This window comes from Strigops habroptila, chromosome 5, assembly GCF_004027225.2.
Source record: "Strigops habroptila isolate Jane chromosome 5, bStrHab1.2.pri, whole genome shotgun sequence".
Taxonomy (NCBI): domain Eukaryota; kingdom Metazoa; phylum Chordata; class Aves; order Psittaciformes; family Psittacidae; genus Strigops; species Strigops habroptila.
In genome coordinates, this window is record NC_044281.2 from 31,235,652 (window position 1) to 31,256,798 (window position 21,147).

A 21,147-nucleotide genomic window follows, 5' to 3' on the forward strand; every position below is an offset into this window, starting at 1 on the left:
CGGGCCGGAAAGCAGCGCGGCGCGCTTTACGGCACCGCGCGGAGGTCGTTGGTGCGGCGGGCGGGAGGCCCCGCGGCGCCATGGAGGGCGGCAGCAACTCCAAGGGCACCGGCCTCGGCGGCCTCTTCGGCACCGGCGGGGTCGGGTACTCCAATGCCGACCTGTCCGGGGTGCCGCGTGAGTACTGGCGGCGAGGGGCAACCGGCGGGGCCTGCGGCAGTGCCCGCGCTCGGCCCGGGTGGCGGGGCTGGGGCTGTGGGTGTCGGTATGCGCTTCCCGCCAGCGAGGCAGGGCCCGGGGGCGGCGGCACCTGGGCAGAAGGCCGGTGCGGCCCAGCGCGGGCGCGGAGGGGCCGGTTTCGCCACGTCCCGTCACGCGGCGGCGGCACCGGCTACAGAGGGGTTGTGTGCATCCCTCCGTGCTGCCCCTGCAGCGCTGCCTGGGCAGCCGCGGGGGGTGGTGGAGGGTGTCTGTCGGTGCCGTATTTTACTCAGTTGTGCAACTTAACGGCAGAATTATCGCTGCTTCCGCGAGGCACGAGGTCAGCCCCCCTTCGACTTACCGGATGTGAAGTTTTTACTGGGAAAATTGGTGTTAAAGTCCGATGTTTCTTTCCTTTCAGTAACTGGAATGAGTCCTTTGTCCCCATATTTAAACTTGGACCCCAGATACCTAGTACAGGTGAGCAGGTGGCTTGTTTTATTGTGTTGAACTGGATTCCATTGTTTGTATGGCCATATGCGAAGACCTCTCTGTAGTGCTGCATGCTGTGTACTGAAGTCTTGAAGCGATGAACAGTTGAATGATTTTTTTCAGTATTGTTCCTAATAAAAGCTTGCGGTGCCCTGGCATCTCGAAGAAGAAAACCAGCTTTAATATAGAGGATAAGTAAGACTTGCGTCAATATAAGCTTGCTGCTACTGAAAAACAGAGGTCTTCCTCTCTGTTCTGAGGCATACAGCCCCAACACACCCATGTACAACTTCTGACATTTGCCGCATCCTCCACTGATCCCCGTCAGTCAGCACCAGCAGCCAGAAACTCTCTGCTCCCTTGATGGGTTAGTTTTCTGTACTGTGCTGGGTTTGATCAGTTTATAGAGGTGTTCAGCCAAACACCAGACTTGATACAGGCTTTGTCATCGTATGTGCTGTCATCACAGCAGCAACAAATTTCACATCGCTTTCCCTGTGCCACTTCCCAGCTGAAGGGAGAACATAATGAAGTAGAACTTTCTGGTTTATTCTACACAATAATGTAGCTATTTTACATACACAGCTTAATATTAGTTGACATTGCATGATGGCCCATAGGCCACCATAAGGAAAATAAAATAATTTAAAATCCGAAGTTTTCCTCTCAACAATATTAACTATAGCTGAAATGGTGTAAGTCCAGTAAGAATGATTTTACTTAGCTAATATTTTCTATACATTTATAAAAATATGGCTTGTTACCTGAGAACATTAAATTTTGCAGAAGTAGCAGTGAAGGTAAACAGTTGTATAGTATCTGCTAATCTGGGTACCTTTTGTTTCATGGTACACCGAGTCACTGCTGCTTTTGTAAGTGGAAAGCTCTGAATGCAGTTCTGGGCTGGTTTTTATATTTCACTAGAAGCTGTTGTCAAGATTACAACATAACATGGTAGAAAATAGGGGATGTACCTCTGAAATGGATTCAGTAGTGGTTATCTGGCCTGCCACTGTTGAGCACTCAGAAAATGTTAAGTGATTATTTAGACCTCTTCCAAAAATACCCTCTAAAGTTGCCTTGTTTAGTTAGTACAATGCATCTGGGAACATGTTAGTGTTAAAAATGGTATAACAGTTTTTGGAACAAACTGTGTGTACTAATAGATTTCATTTATTTTTTTAAGCTTACTTTAAATGAAAACAAGGTATTAGCAATTATTGTCATGAGTAACATATAGAACAGTTCTACAAACACCTATTGGCATAATACCCTTAGAGGCCACATTTTGTGTTGCCACGCTTCACTGCTCTTTATGTCTAGCACTAGCAAGTGCATTGAAATAAAAGGGAGTTCCATTTTACTTGAACAAGTTGCCCACACAAGCTGCAGGGTCTCCGTCCCTGGAGAAGCATAAAGCCCCTGAGCAACCAGCACTTGCTGGCTCTGATTTGCAGGGAGGTTGCACTGCACAGTCTCCACAGGTTCCTTGAAACCTGAGCTATTCTGTGATTCTGAAAGCTCAAGGAAAAAGACATAGCTAATATTTCAGAATCTCTGAGCATTTAAAATTGGTTTGTCTGTGAAGGTGTGTGTAGAGGGCTGAAAGTCTCCTGTATTTAAAGACCATACATTTGCATTCAGAATGCGGAGAGGAAGTCAGCCTTACTGTTGAGAACCTTACATTTTGATCCTGGCCTTCCTCATGGCTTTAAAACCCACTTTATTCATTAGGCCATTGATGCAGGCACATCTGCAATGCTTTTGATGCCTTCAGCAGATACGCATTATAAAATAGCATGCCAGTCTTTGTCAGAAACCTTGAGGATGGACTTCCTAGGTTGTTGTCTATATAGAAACACAGAGGTTACATACAGACAATGATTGCTTCATCTTGACTCTTTGGTCAATAGGAAAAACTGTTTGAAGCTGGTAACTAGTGTACGCACCAAACTTCTCCAAATACTTAGTTACAGGGAAGACAGAAACCACATTATAGGTTCAGTTTATTGATAAAATAGTCAGAATTTTAGAAGTAGTATATTTTTTCTGTATTGCCATCCATGTTTAGTGCCAAGTATGGACTAAGAAAACCCCTTAGAATGCAATTACTTGAGCCTGCAGTTGTTGCAGTCATGTCAGTTAAACTGGGGGTGAATAATACTATGACTGGAAAGCATGGAAATATAGAAAGAGATCTTAATGCTTTAGCACCTTATCAACACGTGTGCATCTTGTCAGTGTCTCATACCAAGAGTGCTTTGGCGCACCTTATTCTCTAGACAAATGCTGGTTCTCAGCCCTTTTCTCTAGCTTTTTAGAACAATATGATTTAGGAGAACACAAGCCTGTCCCTGTGGGAGAAAGATACACGAGTAAAAAATATTACCAACCTCGTGTATTTCATGCCTGATCATCACCAGTATTGAATGTATTCCTTGCTTTTTTCGTGTCTTCAAAATAGGCCACTTATTTCAGTGCAGGGAAATACTTTTTCAGTACAAAGGCAGTTTTCCTTTAGCGTCATAATAGTGGGAAACCTTGGTGCGTTACTGCATCAGTATAGGTTGCTCAGTGCTGCGTAATCAGACAATGAAGGTTTTTAGAGAGCAGTGAGTCTTACGTTGCCTGCTGCAAGATGTAATAAATAATTAAGGAAATTGTTATTAAAAACCAACCAACATCTCACATACTTGGCTGCCTGATGTAGTTTATAAAAAGTTACAAAATCTAGGAAAAAAAAAAGCAGCGCTCAGTTTATTTTTTTAAAAGTTGGGATTTTTTTTTTAATTCTTATTAAAGTATACACATAGTTTATTCCATTCTCTGTGCTACTGTAAGCAGCGGTTTTCCAGAAGCACTGGTTGTATCTGCCTTTTCTTTAGTTCACTATATGGAGTAAAGAAAAAAATTTATATGGCCTACGTTCTGAGGCATGTACACTTGGAAAATACAAAAGCTCTTGTTTTGTTTCCCCCCAGGATACGGATGAGTTTATCTTGCCCACAGGAGCCAACAAAACTCGAGGCAGATTTGAGCTGGCCTTTTTTACCATTGGAGGATGTTGTATGACAGGTAGATTTGTGTTTTTCACGTTTCCCAGCTGCCCAGGTAACACCTGTGCTATGCATGTACTACAGTAATTGATAAAATTGTAAATGTCTTGTTCTGCAATCTGGTCTTACATAAAGAGCTGCTTCAGTCTGTACACTGAAGTCTATTCTCAGTATTTGTTTCTAGTATTGTTCTTTCTGTTCCTTTTTCTTCTTAAAAAGTAATAACTGACATTATGCAAACTAGGAGCAGCATTTGGTGCGCTGAATGGTTTGCGACTTGGCTTGAAGGAGACACAGAATATGGCGTGGTCAAAACCTAGAAATGTACAGTAAGTGTTCCATCTCTAAAAAAGTACACCTCTGTTGTTTCCTCCAATTTGTATTTTTGTGCCTTTAATGGGGACAAATGAGAATCAGTGTGTTCATCAAGTTATGAAATGTATTTAGTTATAATGATACTCAGTTCAAGCTTTTCGCTTTGCATTTAGTGACAATTGGTATGTCCTCTGATTGACGTTAAATATTTGAGAATTAATTACTTAGATATTTACTAGAAATTTACTTCAAAGTCAAACCAGTGGTTTGGTTGAAATATTCCCAGAAGCAGCACGGTTTGCTTTGAGCTGTTTTTTGCTGTCACTTATCTGAGAGCAAGCTCTTTCCTCTTTCCCAAACTTTTCAAAAGCAGGAAGAGATTAAAATGCAGAAGCTGTGCCTGCCTGGATTTGCATTAGGGATGACATTGGCGCGTACTGCTGAGCAAGTGTTGCATGGCGGAAGTTGTTCCGGATTACAGCGTCCATGGACACCCATGGCATTCCCATGTTTTTGCCCTACCTGATTGTTTGAAGGAATGCAGTTAAGATCGGAACAATTTTTTTTGGCGGTATGCTGCTGCTTCTAGCATTACTAGTAGTTTAGGTATAACTATGAGAAAACTTAAGTGCCTGTGAGAAAGACATAGAAAACCAGAGGAGTGGCATAACTGAGGAAAACCATTTTCACTCCCACAATATTTTGGAAAACTGGAATTTTAGAGGAAGAATTTAGTATTTCCTGGTACAGTTTGTACTGGCTCTGCTCCCTGTAAAATTATCTTTATGTATTCTTCATGCCCTTCTTTACCTTCTCTAGAGCTATTAGAGATATTCCCAACCATAATTTTGACTTGATAATGTTCTAGATGAACAGAATTGTGTTTTACATATTCAGAATGAACCGAATCAGACAAAACCATGTTGTTAGTGCAGCCTTTGATGGATCAAGCCCAATAGGTGGCAGTCGGTGCACATGCTGCTGTTAGTCCTTGCCCTTCAAGAGAAAAGGCCTGTTGAAGGTCATCACCTTCAAATAGTTTATTAAGTTCCATGTTTTTCTAATCAGATGCAGGGAAAAGACTTGCCTAGGTAGATTTTCTTCAGATTTATCCTTAATGTACACAGATATTTTTTTCTTTATTAATTTGAATTTTGCTGTTAATCCCCATCATTGATTGTCACACAGTGTGTCATGGTTATTAAAATTATGACTTTTCTCATCAATTCAGAATTGATGTAATGTTAACAAAATGGGGGTGGGGGTTATAATTAGGGGGAGACTGTCAATTCCCTAGTCTCCTGGATTTTCTTTTTTCCCTCTTGTTTTAAAGTGTTTTCCATTATTGTTTAGTACATTGCCTAACCATATTCGGTAATGGCCTGTGTCTCCTAATGAAAATTATAAAAAAAGGAAAAATAGTGCAAAATGGACACAAATCAGAAAGAATGTGATGTGGGACACTTTCATTGCTTTAAAAGATAAACTGAGCTCCAGTGGTAGTCAGCTGTCCAGGGCAGTATGCCTGTGATAGTGTTACACTGCTGGGAGATAAAAGATCAGTCATTTCTTCTTGCTGCTGTTGTCACCGTTCTGGAGACAGCTGATGCCAAAAAGAAGTGGCCATGTGCTTCCCTGAGAGTGCGCTAAAGATTTGCTTTCCCTCTTTAGTGCTAGTCTGGAAGCATACATACAGAAATACTCAGAGTACTTTACCTTTTGTTGAGTGCCAAGTTTGACAAATGCAAGAGCAAAAGATTGCCTCTTTTCTTCCTGGCTTGCTTTAGTTCAGACTTGCTTTTAATACGCATGCCACTTGTTCAGGCATCACCATGCTCCCTGGCATATGGATCCTGTATTGCTTTGAACCTTCTAGAAGATCAGTCTAGCCTTCTTGGAGGTCTTCTACTGAGTTCAGTCAGCATAAATGCTGACTCAAATGTACCAGTCATTCTCAGTAGCTACATGTAACCGTATAAGGAACATTCATCAACTAGGGTTAGAAAGTAGTTTGAAGGGAAGAGACTGGATTCTTGGTAAGGGGCAAGTTTGACTTGAAAAGAGAGAAAGATTTTCTTAAGGCTTGACAGGACAATATATTTGCTTTTGTAATTGCCTGCCTTACTATTTGTATTATGCATGATAGAGGAGATTATGTATGTAAGCTATGTGCTTTTCCTTACTGTTTTGTTTTGAAGGGCTTTTGATTCATTATTCCAGTTGTATTAATCAAATGCATAGTGTAGACACATTACACCTAACTTAAACATTGCCTCAATGTAAACACAGAGCTAAAGATTTTAATTCCTTTTTAACTCCCTTATAGAATTCTAAATATGGTGACAAGGCAAGGAGCATTATGGGCTAACACTCTCGGATCTCTGGGTAAGTAAAGTCATTCTTTGTAGGGAAAACAATTCAAAGATGTAACTGTTTGATGAGGAAGTTTATTCTCTACATTTTCATTATGACATCCATCAGGAATCGGGAAAAGCTGCAGGTTTTTTTTATTTGGGACATGCGGGCATTTCAGTAGACATTGAAAAGGAAATTAAAGGCTAAAATAGGATTTGAAATATTAATAGCCAAAAGCCTGTAATTAACGCCCCAAATTTTCAGTATAGTACAAATAAGAACTCTAGCTATGGAGTAACAGGAATAACTGGAAATTATAGATAATGCTTACTTGTTAATAAATTCCAGTTATTTCACAACTTAAGGCAAAAAAATCAATACTTCTGAAATAACTTTAATAATCTAAGGAGATATTCAGTGGTCACGTGAGCAACTGCCTGATGTCTGTTTCCAGTTAAAGCAGCATGATAGTGACTAAGGAGATTTATCCTTTTATGATGGTAGCTTAGCTAGAAAAATCGCGTGTTATATCACCCACTTTAAATCTAAATGTTGCTTATAATGTTCAATACAGGTTAGCAAAAAAGAGTAAAGAAAATGAACAAAAGCCTGATGTATGAGAAAAACTTCCGTGAGCCAAGGTTTGGGTGGAGAAGGGGACACGAAATAAAAATCACATCAGTTGCCTCAGAAAAACAACTTCAGATGATTTCATAAGTTAGTGAAATAACTTAATGCCCTAGAGAATACAAGCTCTTTGCCCACCCTGCTTCCCCCTTCAATCTTAAAAGACCAAAGGGTGCTCAGTTACTTTGAAAGGAGAAATCCAAAACTGATGAAAATATTTTGAAGGTTAATGATGGGACTCATTGGTCCACAAAGTGGTAATAGAGGAGAAATTAGCAATATTTAAAACAGATACTACATCATGTTATAACCCAGTCTACGTGTAATTGAATTTTGAAAAGTGCATCAAAACATAGGCTAGGTTGCATTTATTGCATTTTGTTTCAGTCGTATTTCCAAAAAGTAGATTTAACTTGCTGTTTAACTCAGACATTAGCTTTTGAGGCATAAGAGAGAGGCCATGGTTAGATATGGGATTCTGAACTACTGCAAGAATGGCACTTCTCCTAGGAGGTGCATTCTGCCTAGGGACTTTTATGGTGGGATTGGTTTTTTTCTTTTCTTATTTTCTATTCCAAATCTAATCAAAACAGCTGAAAACTGAGGTGCAGGCACACTGCAGTTCAAGGTCCCAGGTTAAGTGACACATTAACAGTTTTTTCAGCTGTTTGAAGAAAGATTACTCAAGAAAATGTTTGTGCATTCCAGTAACAAATTGTTATTTTTCTTACAAAATGCGGCCTCCTGTGTCATGGAGTTAAGCAGAACTTGATATTTTGGGATTTGGTATAGCTCTGCCTTGGCCTGGCTACCAGAGAAGTTCCTTTCAAGCAGCTGAAGTATTATTTTTCATCTTACTCCACTTGTACAGCATGTCTGTACCTCAGAAATTCCTCGTCACCACTGACAATCTCTATCATTCGCTTCCTGAATAGAGGTAGCAACATCTGTGTTAAACTATTTTAAAAAATATTGACTTCAGCTTTTCCTTCTCCTCATTGTTAATACTACATGCTGCTAAGACAAGATAAAACAACATTGCCTGTGCTGAATGCAGAAAGATGCTCCCATTCAACTCATTGACATTAATATAGTTGCTTATGAAGGATTTGTATGCTTTTCAGCAGAAGTAAAGATTTCAAATTCTTGGAGGACAAACGATGAATTAAAGTGGCATGCTGTCTTTATCACTGTAAAATGATGACATACCCTACTGTTCCATGTCAGCAGGAAATAAAGAGTATATCATGAGGAGGGAGGATGGGGGTGCCTTCTCCCTTCCTCAAAACAATAGATTATATATGCATTTATACAAAAAGCCCACACATTTCTAATCCTTTCCAGATAGTCCCCAAAGTTCTCCCAAAGCAAAAAGCCCTGTGGGGACAAAGTTTTCACATGCAGGCAGAGATGGAGTAGCTGTAAGTGTCAAATCCCAAGCAATTCGGTAGTCATTTGTAAGGGAAATATGGCACATTGTACTTAATAACATGATCGGAATGCTGCATTTAACTTACATTTCATCTCAGTCACACATGGGCAACAATTTTCTGTGCTACCTAGAAAGTGGTGTCGAGTTTAGTTTCATGCCATCCACACAAGACAGTATGAAGCCTGCCAGTACAAAGTTAAACCCTCGAAAGTTTTCCAAATGAATTTGAACTAGTAAAAAGGGCTTAAACTTCAGTCAGTGCTTTACATCACACATTTATCATGCCTTGAGGCAGTATTAGGTGCCATGAAGAATGCTACTTTATAACCAAACTACAGCTGGAGAAAGAAAAATTACCTGTAAAACAGAAATAGGTCTGGAAAAAAAAAACACCAAAGATGGGATTTTGCTGAGGGTTCTCCCCCTTTAAATCAACAGAAAATCTTTGTTTCAGAAGCATGGGCTAAATGGTTACACCAAGCTTGGATTCTAAGCCTTGTGTTTCAGAGAATGGGAGATACAATTAACTTGAATTTAATATGTTTTTCTTTCCCAGCTCTACTTTACAGTGCATTTGGAGTCATCATTGAAAAAACACGAGGTGCAGAAGATGACCTGAATACCATAGCTGCTGGAACCTTGACAGGAATGCTGTACAAAAGCACTGGTAGAGTAACAAAATGTTTCTAGTTTTTCTCCTCTTGTGCTTTATCCTAGTTATTAGGACTCTCATTACTTTTACCAAATACTGTCCTGCTCTGAAAACTGCAGTGTAAAAATGGTGCACTAGGAACTAAGACCTATTAGTTCAATGTCCCCTAACCCATGCATTGTTTTTCACCCAGCTAGGACCACTTAAGGAAAATGTGCACTTTGAAAGTTCCAGCTGAATTAAATCGGGCTCTTTCCAACTTGCACAGGACTGACAATAATCATGAGAGGTAGATTATGTCTGTTACATATGTAAACTGAATTAACATTTAGATATTTGCTCAGATTTATAGTGAGATTGTATAAAATACATACCCAGCTCATTCTTAGCCATGTTTTTTAGGTATAGCAGGAATAAAACCAATAGTTTCTCAAGTCCATAGGTGGATGCAAGAAAGTGGGAGCTACCTTCCAAAGTGAAAGGGGACAGGGGAGGGGAGGAGAGGAATACAGAGAACACAGTTTGCATCAAGGTGAAACTTACTACAGGTGATTTATGTGATAGTACTAGAGCTGCAAAAAAGCCCTGCACACAGAGAAACTGATATATCTATAAAGTTATTACTTAGCTGTTAGTGAAACAGTTGTCTTGTGGTAGGACTCTAATCTTTGCATAGTGGTTAAAACCAACAGTGTTATTTGAGAACAGCATGGATTTAAGGTTAGTTTGCTGATGCAAACTGAATTGTTGGCAGAAGAGGGGGCCTGAGTTTCTTCAGCAAAACATTTGTTAACACATTTCCAAGCTCAAGAGTTGAAGGGATCATCTTTTTTAGAGGACTGCTGGGTACCACGGATTGACTACCACAGGAAAAAAATACTAGTTTTAAGTATGTTGATAAAGGTTTGGCTGTATGATTCATTACTGAGGAGATAATTCTAGAATTTACCTATGTACTTTTACGTATCTAGCTGAGCCTCAGTGTCTTAAAAGTGTTTCTGAAGGTCAGCTTTATATATGGGGCAAAACAGTTTGAGAAGTCTTATTTTCCTGCTGTCCTAGACTAATTGAAACTAAAAATAATTGGCTTGAGCAGCCTTCATAAATACTAGCTTGCGCACTTAACCTTGCAAGAGTGTGTAGCTGTTATTTGGAATTTCATGAGCAATAGAAGAGATTACCAGCAACAGCTGGATAGAGTAGCAGCATAGAAGTCTAGCATTTTCTGCAGCAAGTTATTAAGCAGAACTGCTATCTTGCACTCCAGCAGAAGCTTCCCCATTACCTTTCAGAAGTATAGAACTGTCATTATGTATAATCTTTTTTTTTCCTGGTGCAGTGCAACCATGGATAACTACTCCAATCACATGCACAGTCATCTGACACCACAAAAAATTTTCTTGCCAGAGCACAGTGGGACTTTGTTTTGTAACATAAGATCTACTGAGCCAATAGTAGTACTGATAAAGGTAAACGTAGTCAGTAACTGTATTCTGTTTGAAGTATGTGTCATGCAAATAAATCGTAATGCACAAACTCAAACATGTTTTTCACTATATGCAGGAAATTTGAATGGCACAGTAGACCTTAAAGATCAAGGATTAGTTCTGTAAGTGAACAAGATTATATTCACATGTGTTTGAGAATTTAATTCAAATCTTATTTTCTTCTTTTCTTTCATGCTCTGTCCTTCTTGCTGCTTCTCCCACGCTTCCTCTCCTGTCACCTTATGCCAGAATACCCTTCCTAATTCTGTATGGTAAAGCTTCCATCCAAGTTACGCCTTTATGCAGCATCAATATATATCTACCTCAAAATCCTTGAATATTTCAACCATATGCAAATGATCAATTCACATCTGTGACATATCAGGATTGTAATCATTTCCTGTGTTACATGGAACATCATGTTTTGTTGGCATTGAAAAAGGAAAATTTGGAAGCCATCAGGGACACTTCTAAATCCCCACATTTTAGTGTCAGGTGCAAACTCCCACAAACATGCCATTTCAAATCAAGGCTGTTCTGTAATCCACAAAGTTGCGGCAGTGCTATTCAAACACTCAGATTTCCCACCTCCATCATTCCTGTTTTGTAAAGAGATCAGGAATATATTTAAGAAGCAGCTGTATAAAGTATGACAGGTTTTTTATTATGATTTTAAACATAGCACTGATGGAAGAATCACATCAGCAACCCTACTGCTCTGAAAAATACTCTTGTGTACACCACAAAGCCTAAACTGAATTTCTGAAATAAATTGTTAAGCCTTTGCTGAGGGGGGTGAATGGATGGAAAAAAATAGTGGGAAAAATTTGAAGGCTGAGATTTGTTGCCCCAGGCTGGTCCCAGTTTTCACAATTTATCCATGTAGAAGTGTTATAGAATCATAGAATGGTTTGGGTTGGAAGGGACCTTAAAGATAATCCAGTTCCAACCCCCCTGCCATGGGCAGGGACACCTTCCACTAGACCAGGTTGCTCAAAGCCCCATCCAACCTGGCCTTGAAATGGTGTTAATCATTACCAAAATGCCAGCAGTCAAACAAAAAAAGGCTTTCCAAAATATGCATGTTCGAAAACCATTAGATTGTGAGCAGTTTTGTGCAAGGTTACTTAACACACAGCTTGCGTGTGAGAAGATAAAAGAGCATTGAGAAGTCTGCAGGTGAAGACTGTGGAAGTTCAGCCCCCCATGTGTTCACTGGAAGTGGTGTTAGTCACTCTAAGTTCTCCATTGCAAGTAACTAAAGCAGTTAAGTCCCCAAGACCTCTGCTAGTCCTCCTCGGAATGAGTCAGATACTGTTAACTTGCCGTTATAAATCAGGTGTTAACTGGGATCTGTCTCAGTGCGCTGTATGGCTTAAGTTAACAGATTTTGAATTGCATTTGAAAGTAAAACTGATTTGAGGAGTTTTGAAACAGCATGTGAGCCAATTCCTTTGACCAAAGTGATCTCTAGGTTTCACATTTATTTGAAATTAAATTTAATATTAAGATTACTTACTAGATTTTAACCCACATGTAGCAACGTGAGGACAGTATTAACTTGTTACACTAAACCTGCAACTTCATGGAAGCTGCATTTTGAGCTCACAACTTAAACTGGATGTTCTTGGTAGAAGGTGAATGGCAGGTGAAAGAAAACCCTTTATGTTCCTTTGCCAGTGACATATGTAGTAGAAATGCTGTTGCAACTTAGTCAGTCCTGTTTGAGTTTTGCTAAAAGGGAGTCTGGTATCATAAGTCCATGAGGATGGCTTTTCTATTTAATAAGATATTATTCTTTATTCTTTAATTTCAAGCAAAGGCTAAAATTAAGATCTGTTATGCCAGATTTTTTCTGCTAAATATTACGAAGCACAAATACTAATAGATCTTAAAAAAAAATTTAGCCTTCTTGCATGCATTTTCAACCTTTTTTTCCTAAATCAAGCATCTTTATTGTGTTTACTCATAATTGTATTAGTTTCTGAAAGTAGAAAAACATGCACTATGTCACTAATATTCCCTGACACCCATAAAACCACATATGGTTCCAGTCATCATGTCACAAAGGTAGAGCTGGCTGAGGATCTTGCCCTCCTTCTCAGGCATGCATGGTTGATCACTCAGGAAAAAGATCCTGAGCTAGGTGTGACTTTGGTCTGACCCAGTGTGACAGCCATTAATTTCTCATCGAAATTCCTGACAGAGAATTCAGTAAGCAAAGAAGTTAAATAACCTTTATCTCTTACTTGAGGTTATAGATACTCTTTTTTCTTAGATAATTTTCCCCCCCTTGAGGTTAGGGAAAACAGGAACAAAAATAATGCATTGGACAAACTTAGTTATTTTGTTTACTGTACTTCTGTCAGTAGGAACTTGCTACTACACAGAGCATCTCATGCCTTTTGCACAATAGATGTTACATAATTTGGTATAAAATAGTGTGTGTCTGAAAAAGAAGGGAATTGTGTAGCAATAGCTGAGGGGAGCAGTTGTCATTTTAAGACTTCAGAACGCAACCCTGAAAAGCCAATACACTATGAATTAATTAAGAAGGGCTAAATGGTTTATTGCTGGCAGTAAAGTGTGGCCAGAGCTAAAGATCAGTTTTGTGACATTCAGTGGGTAGGAGTTCAGGGCAGTTGTGCTGGCTAAGTACTTCTTGAGCTATAAAAGCTTCTTCCCTCTGGGCTCAATCTGTGTTTTTTCTTTGGGCTAGACAGTTGGGGTTTTTTCTTGTTTCTGTTTGGTGGGGAGGGGGAAAGGGGAGCTTTTTCTAGACTGCTGCAGGTATGGCCCTGGGATATCTTGGTTTTCTGCATTATTTGAACGAAAGGAAGTAGAGGATTTGCTTCTGAACTTTGAAGTTCAAGGCTGTCAGGCATTTTAGACATTAAGAACCTCTATTCAAATCTGCTTTTAAGATAGCAAGTCTATACTATTAATTAAATAGTGCTTAGTGAAGGGATTTTTTTGGGGTCTGAAATAAGGAAGAGAAAATGGCAAAGTATAAGCAGGTGCTCTAGGGCTTAGTTACTTGAGGGCTAATGACTAAGAGTATGTGTGGCCATTGAGAGCAGTGCTGCCTTCTGCCCAGCTCTGCTAAGCAGAAACAGTGAACCAGGTTCTCAGTGCTGCAGGGATTTGCAGGGATCTTGCTGCCATTTGCAGTAGCTGAAGCAGTCTCCTGTCAGTCAGGTGCTGCTGCTTTCAGTCAGCGAGAAGACAGTGAATTTTGATAATGTTTGCAAAGTAATTCTAACAGCTTTAATACTTCTAAGCTTGTAAATTAAATTGTAAATTCTTACTAGTTTTCTAATTTAGCTTTCACGCCACAGTAACTACAAGAAATGTTCCCTGTTTCAGGCTTTGCTGTTTCTGTACTTTAACTACAGTACTGTCTTAGCTGCAGCAGTATGAAAGTGGAACATGCTTTTCGGAATATATCTTAATTCCAAAAAGAAGTTCATCAGTTTCCTCAGTAACTTCTCTACCCACAGACTTTGCCCACGCTTACAAGATTTCACAAGATGACCCCCTTGGAGCAGGAAGAAACTGTTCAAATTTTGTACTGACATAGGACCACCCACAGATGTTGGAACAAAAGTCTGCCTGATGGTTCAGAGGGTCTGGTTAGCTACCGCTGTGCTTGAATTTGGAGTAAAACTGATGTTGCCTTGTACATTTGAAAAGTCAAGCCCTTTAAAATAAGCCCTGTTTTTGAAGCCCTAAATGAAAAGAAACTGTTTGCATTCCAAATAGCAGAGAGAGATTGGAAGGCAGAAAAATAATCACAACTTAACTGTTACACTTACTTTGTTTGGCATAAATATGTGGGCCTGGCCTGAATTTTCAGTTAAGGTATTCCTAATGTTTGCTGTTGGATGGTTCTTGCTTTAAACACTCCAGGTACTATCCCAGCAGAGTGGAGTAACAAATTCTGAAACTGAAGACAATAAGGTCCTAAATGGAAGGTTTTGCCCTCATGTTATGTGATACAGAGAATGGTTTTACCTGCTATACAAGTCAAATTCAATGTTAGGGGTGGATCATGCCATGAAGAAATGCAGAGCTATGCTGTTAGAATGCTGTGTCATTGCACAGTGTACTCTGAAACATATTTCAAATGCATAGAAGAGGGCAATACTCTGTGGTGAAAGGGTGCAGCAGCTAAAACCAGAGAACTAAATTCTCATTTAAAGAGCATCAGACGTACCTTTGGAAGCCCATAGCAGTACTCAACTATTGTGCAAGTCGCCTGAGCTCAAAAATACCTGCTTTCAGAAGTGTCTGTCGGCTGGAACTTCTAAGTTATCTTGCTCAGACATGCAAGATTAGAGGCTTACAACCATATTTCTAGTAGGGTTTGTCAAGGCAGACTCTGTATCAGAGGCTTGCAGGGAGTGATTGCAGAGGAGGGGTGGGAACGTGTTCTATCACGCAAACACAGCTGGGGTGGGAGTGGAGAATTTTTAATTTTTCTTTTTTTTCTTCACAAGGTAATCTTCTCAGAGGGTTTAACATTTCCTGCCCAGCAGCTGGGCTGCATTCTGCAGTGCTTTACTGCTTGGTGTCTGCCACAGACCTGGAGCTATTTGCTCAAATGCAAATCTAACCGCTTAGGGAAAGGAAAAGTTTTTTTCTTTCCCTTTTTTGTAATTACTATGGGTCGTTCACAAACCAGGTGCAGCTGCTACAGAACAAATTGCTGATAAAATTATGTAGCAGAAACAAAGCAGGAGGTAACCTGGTAAGAAACATTTCTTGCGTGTTTTCTTCTTGTATTTTTTCTAACCCAGTAATGCACCTTATAGCAACTGCACCAGTTCAGCTCCTGTTCATGAAACAAACTTCCACTGAAACATCTTCTTCAGCAAGGTCCCCAAGTTGTCTGCAAGACCTACAGACTGCTTTAGGGCCTGTGGTTGACACTGTACAAGTGGATAGGAGCTGCCATCCTGACCTGGCTCACCCAGCACATAAAAATATTAACAGCATTTTTGTGTTAGGAGCAGTACCTCTTAGCAGCACTGTGTCTTAAGTCCACATGGGTGCTCAGCTATGAAAATTAAAGAAGACACATTTCTTGTACAATCCTGACTTCACAGAATCTGGAACCAGGCTTGAGCAGCCTTCAGCCTACCTTTCTTCCATAGGAAGAATAGGATTTTAACAGAAAGCATCCTATGAGGACGTCCCACATTTTGTGCATTTCCCTGTACACCATAATGGTTAGGACCTGCCCAGGGAGTTTCTTCTCTGAGCAATTGCTTCCTAATATGAACAGCAAGAAAATCAGTCTCTAATGTTCTGTTCATTTTTCACAAAAGTAACAAGGACTTAGTATTTTTACAGATTATCTCAAATACTTGTTTTGCACAAAGTATCCTTTGAATTTCACCTGTGGCTTTTTGCCAGAAGCTGCTTGCACATGGTTAGCTCTGTGTACCCAGCTGCAACCCCTTCATGTGAAAAGCTTTTTATGCAACAAATTCAGGATGAATTATCAAAAATAGAAGTCTACATTTGCATTCCTATATCCTGATTTAGGCAGGTAGGTGCATAAACAGTATGCCTTTTCTTAGAGCTGTTGAGTCCTCAACAGTCAGAGCAGTGAACTCGGGCTTATATCCAAAAAACCTCTTGAATCATCACAGCTGGTCTGGCAGTGAAATTTCTGGAACTATGGCTACACATGATTTTGTGTACCAAGTCCAACTTCTGCTATCGCTTCTGCAGCTTTTTGGTACCACTGCATGCCTGGGCAATGTGAGTGGGTTTAACAACTCTGATGAAATCTGTTTAATCCTGCAGCACAGGTAGTGCAGTCTCGGTCTAGCTGACGCCAGCAGCTTCTTGCCCCACTAAAAGCCTAACTGCAGTTCTGTGAGACAACTTTATGACTCATAATGGAAAAAACAAATAATCACTGATTACTGAGATGCATTTCTTTTCAAGTTTGAGGAACCTGAGTTCCAGTCGGCTTTACCAGTAAAGCAGGCAGGCTTTATCTAGCTGTAGGCAGAACCTGGCCTTGTTCTATATACTGTACACATTATCTAACTTGCTTTGGCTGGGATCAATAAACATTGCAGAATCAAACTCTGAAGTTTTCCTGGTGTTAAGGGTCATACTGTCAGGGTTCCAGTGCATTTATATGCGTTCTGGGAGCTTTACCAAGGCACTCCTTCTACTGAGGAATAGAGACATTTTGCTATTTAGGAAAAGCAACAGAAGTCTCTACTTCTGCCCCTGTACACCACAACTGGTGATGGTGGAACGGGAGTTGTGATGCCGTCTGACTCCCAGCTCCAGCCAGGTGCGCTGGCTGCTGATAGTAGCCAGACTTGCCCTGTTTTACCTTCACAACTTGCACAAGCTTCAAGTCTTGAGTGAGCAGTAAAAATAATAATTAAAAACATGTGATCACCTGTGTTACTCAATTTGTGCCATTGCAGGATAGTAATTCTGAATATTAATAATAGCAAGAATAAAGAAAGTTGTTCAGTGAATGCCCTAATAAATTCTTGACTGTTGATCCCTCACATCTACTTTTCCACCCCCCCACCCCCTAAAAGGCTTTAAAATTACAAAGACACTAAAGCAGTGGTAAGTTCTATGTGAGGGCCCTCATGAATCTCTGGAGCCCAGGGTCATGTCCATATCAGCTGCTGTTGTGTTCACTTATTCCCTCCTGCCCCTTTCTCCTCCCCCCCAAACCTGATTACTATAACTGACAACATTATTATTCCTCATCTGAAAACCTGAATGGAGGAGTTACTAAAGCAGGAAGAGATCATACCTATCTGTAAACACCTGTGCTGAGGACAGATAGAACAGATACAGTAGGACTTGGGAAAAGCCACCTTTGCTTCAAGTGTTCTGCAGCAGTTCACTGAGGCAGTAGTGCCAACATAGTTTGAGAGGAAGTCATACCAGCAGAATTAGCGTCAGGATCAGGAATGACCTTTCTTGAGTCTGGAGGTAGGTTTGAGGGTAGAATTAGCACAGGTACCCTTTCTGGAAAGTTACTCAAAAAAAGAAAAACTGTTTCATTAAAGTGCCCCTGCATTTGTACAGCTTCTAGAAAGCCGCTGTAGCTGACCATTCCCTCAGATGTACCTTTAACGGGTTTCAATCTGTGCTTCTTCTCCAGGTGGAGTGCGTGGGATAGCACGAGGTGGTATTGCAGGTCTGACGCTGACTGGCCTCTATGCTCTCTACAACAACTGGGAGCACATGAAGGACTCCATAGCGGGGCAGTCCCTCTGAGCAGGGCAGCCAGCACGGGACAGAGGACATGCTTGCATAGTCACCACTCAAATCAGTTTCAAGACCTGTCTGGTGCCCCTTCCTATTTTATTTACCATTAGTGTGAAACCGAAGGAAGCTATGCTGGGAAGAACCTCTTGACACCATGTAGCTGGACTGGCCCTTTCTTTCCCGCCAGCCAGTTGCTGGAGAGGCAGCAATATTTCTTGGACCTGCAAGTGAACAGAGTGGCCACCAAGATAAAGTCTCCCTGACATGCTCACCAGCTACCCCTGGGCCAGAGCCACAAGGCATGCTCAAGTCCCATAGCTGTACTGCTGCGCTACCAGGTCTGGTTGCATGTGCTACCATGATAGCACTGCATAATAAAGTCCGTGTCCATAGAGCTATTCATTGCGGTCTTTCTACATGCGTTGCCCCAGCAGCTGGAGCCAGCAGGAACCTTAAGTGGCAGCTGGCACAGGGCAAAGCCTGTTACTCTGACAGCACAGGGTAAGCTGTAAAAAGGGACATCATCATTAATAAAAAGGGTGGTACTTGTGCAATACTGTTTCTATGCTTCGCTGTTCCCACTGCTGATGAGACAAATGTGCCTGATCAAGTGACTTATTTGCAGTTTTGTTTTGAAGGACCAATGTGATAAAATCCCAGGGGAGTTAGTGGGTGAGGGGAAGCAAACTGACAGGCTGATTGTCTCCTGATGTGAGGTTATGATGAGGTGTACCAGAGCTTGACTCCACTCCCTTATTTGTTCTAATAAGGAAGGAGCTGGTTATTTCTGAATGAGGTATCATTGCTGTTGTAGGAGAGCTGCCAGTGGATTATCAGAACGCTTACGTGCTCCAGGATCTCAGAACTCATTTAGCCAAGAGTTAGATACAAAGCAGTATAAAGACTCCTCTCTCATTGCCTATTACAGGATTTTTAATTAGTGACAAGCTTTTTGCCCCAAGTAATGTTTGTAGGTTATTGGCAGAATGAAGACGTGAACCTACACCTTCTCCAGTGTTAAAATTAAAAGACATATCAAAACTTGTTAGCAGATAAACTAAACAGTAAGTTGTGAATTAGTTCAGTGATTAGAGTTATTGTATAACATATCATTCCTTTCATTTGTAAACAATAAAACACGTAAAGAATTAAACAGTGTGAAGGCAGGGCAAAGGAAAAAAACAAACTTGCTGCTCAGTAGACAGCTTAATGCAAAACAAGAGTTTACTTTGAGTTCTCCCTACTGAAACAGCTCTTGAGAACTACATTGTACCCAACAAAATCAAAACAACAAAAAAAAGCAGTAGAAAGAAGGTGATAGCTCTTACCTTCCTCGAAAAAGAAGCACAGCTTTGCTAAGTAGCCTCTTCAGGAGGAGGTGGCTGTTGAGAAAAGCTTTCCTTATAGAGCAAGTGCTCTAGCAAATGAGCCTTGAACTCAATTAGCTTCACCTGGATACCAGGTCACAGCAGGTGCTTTATGCCAGCACTTAACTAGGTGTAGCATTAAGGAAAGAAAATGGGCCTTTTCTCATCCACTTTGTAAATGCTGTTTCTTGTTAAGCTGTATGTTCCTGTCTGTGAGCTGTGTATTACTGTTGGGGTGTTAAAGCTGGACTTTCTAGCACATGTTTTTTGAGGGCTGTACCACCAAAGCAGTGGTCCCCTACTTGCAGAGTGCAGAAAGGAGACACAGGCACTAGCTGTGTAGTGCTGTCTCTTGGGGCACCTGGAGGACACGTGCGCTTTCTTCCTGAGCTTTTTCTCTCCCATTGGCATCAGCGAGTTCCTCCCCACCCATGTGTCTTGGTCACTGTTAACAGGACTTACGCTCCTGCATGCTTGACTCTGCTGGATGAAGGACTGATAGCTGCTTTGAGGGCTGATGGGCAGGGGTTGCCTTTTAAGTGTCAGGAACTTAGCAAAGGATCTTTTAAGTTTTCTAGAAACTTTTTCAGGACTGAAGCATAACCCAGGACCTCTCTTCCCCCTAACTTGAGTGGGAAAGATGTGAAGCTTAACAAATGGTGCACAAGAGATCATGTAGGAACAAGCTTTTGTAAGTTCAAAGTTGCCATGACCTTAAGGCTAGGCTGACTCTTTAGACAACTTCACATATTATCTGGCCTGCGTTAACCTCAGATTTCCTGGAATTGCTTGCCTCAGGGGTAGAGCTGGATGCATTTTGCTGAAATAGCTGTGTTTCTAGGGCTAGAAAGCTTTGGTTCATAACCTGTTTGTATATGGAGTATCCATAACTTGAGCTATGAAACACAACCAGCACAGAGGCAGCAGTGAGGGAGGTCAGTTGTAATTACGGAGTACAGAGAACAGCTTTATGATGTTCTATGTTGAGACTTACTGTGTTCACAATTTAATAGTGAACAATCAATATAAAGTTGCTACTTAAATCTGACCAAAAGTGTATTCAAGTTCAGTAGGAATAAAAGGAAGCAAAATCAGGTTGCAAGCAGAATTTGGCAAGCAAGTTTTAGTTCTGCCATGCAGTATTACATGAATGTGAGCAAACAACCTCAGCCATCTTGAAGAGCAGTGCTTTGTCCTCTCACAGTGCCGGTCATGGCATCTAATTTTGCTGATAGAGCCAAGACAGCTTTTCCATGCTGCGGCAGCAAGCGAGGGAGCCTGAGACAACAGCTATAATGAAAGCTTTCTGAACCTTGTAAAGCTGCTTCTGCATAGTCTTTGGAACAGAGAAAGGCAAACCACTTCCACCATTCCCTGCAGCAGGTGACCTCTCTTACAGTTGGGGGATTTGTTGAAAAGTCACTAGTCATGTGGCAGCTTCCTCCATGAAGCAGAAGCTGCTTCTCAAAACAAGAGACAAATGTGTGTTGGGGCAGAAAAATGATCCAGTGTTCATAACCTATGTTTCCTCTGACCTAATCTGGGACTGAAAAGGAGAGGAAGAATTCTTTTTTATGCTTTAACAGAAGGTTACCCTGTGCTGCTTAAATTCTAGATAGGAAATTGGTAAGTTCTACATGGAGCTTTGTGTACTCTGGGCATTGGCCTGCACTGTTGAATGCCAGGCACCGCAAGGACACCAAAGGGTACCACAGCCTTTTTGGTACTTTCACAGCACCGTGACTGCTGGTCTTGTGTTCCCCTTGGGTGTCCCTTCCCCCTGTTTCAGCCGCCCTCTCTCCCTGTCCTGTGAGAATAGCCCCTGACTTGCGACAGCAGGGTTGCGTCTGAGTTGAGTGGTCTGGTGCCCCACTCCATGTGGGCACTTGGGAGGGACAGA

General features: G+C 41.0%; 1 protein-coding gene and 1 non-coding gene across 3 annotated transcripts; both read left to right on the top strand.

Moving 5' to 3' along the window:
- The first annotated feature begins 11 nt into the window (after positions 1-11).
- TIMM23B (translocase of inner mitochondrial membrane 23 homolog B) lies at positions 12-18,441 on the top strand. 2 transcript variants are annotated; one of them, XM_030485661.1, is made up of 8 exons: positions 24-177; positions 623-681; positions 3,675-3,768; positions 3,994-4,078; positions 6,391-6,449; positions 9,035-9,145; positions 10,694-10,739; positions 17,774-18,441. In XM_030485661.1, exons 1-8 carry the CDS (start codon positions 81-83, stop codon positions 17,988-17,990), a joined length of 768 nt encoding a protein of 255 aa, XP_030341521.1. In that variant the 5' UTR covers positions 24-80; the 3' UTR covers positions 17,991-18,441. The 2 variants fall into 2 exon arrangements, with proteins under 2 accessions (XP_030341522.1, XP_030341521.1); XM_030485662.1 differs by lacking the exon at positions 10,694-10,739 and having other exon boundaries at positions 12-177.
- On the top strand, positions 5,557-5,757 carry LOC115609153. The gene has a single exon (XR_003991764.1). It is a non-coding gene; the product is annotated as a small nucleolar RNA SNORA74 (small nucleolar RNA).
- Positions 18,442-21,147: the final 2,706 nt, after the last annotated feature.

Excerpts from the sequence above, each read along its gene's own strand:
- TIMM23B (XM_030485661.1), top strand. The coding sequence starts at position 81 with ATGGAGGGCGGCAGCAACTCCAAGGGCACCGGCCTCGGCGGCCTCTTC. Across the intron at positions 4,079-6,390 it reads TCAAAACCTAGAAATGTACA|AATTCTAAATATGGTGACAA; the intron begins GTAAGTGTTCCA and ends ACTCCCTTATAG. Across the intron at positions 10,740-17,773 it reads AAAGATCAAGGATTAGTTCT|GTGGAGTGCGTGGGATAGCA; the intron begins GTAAGTGAACAA and ends CTTCTTCTCCAG.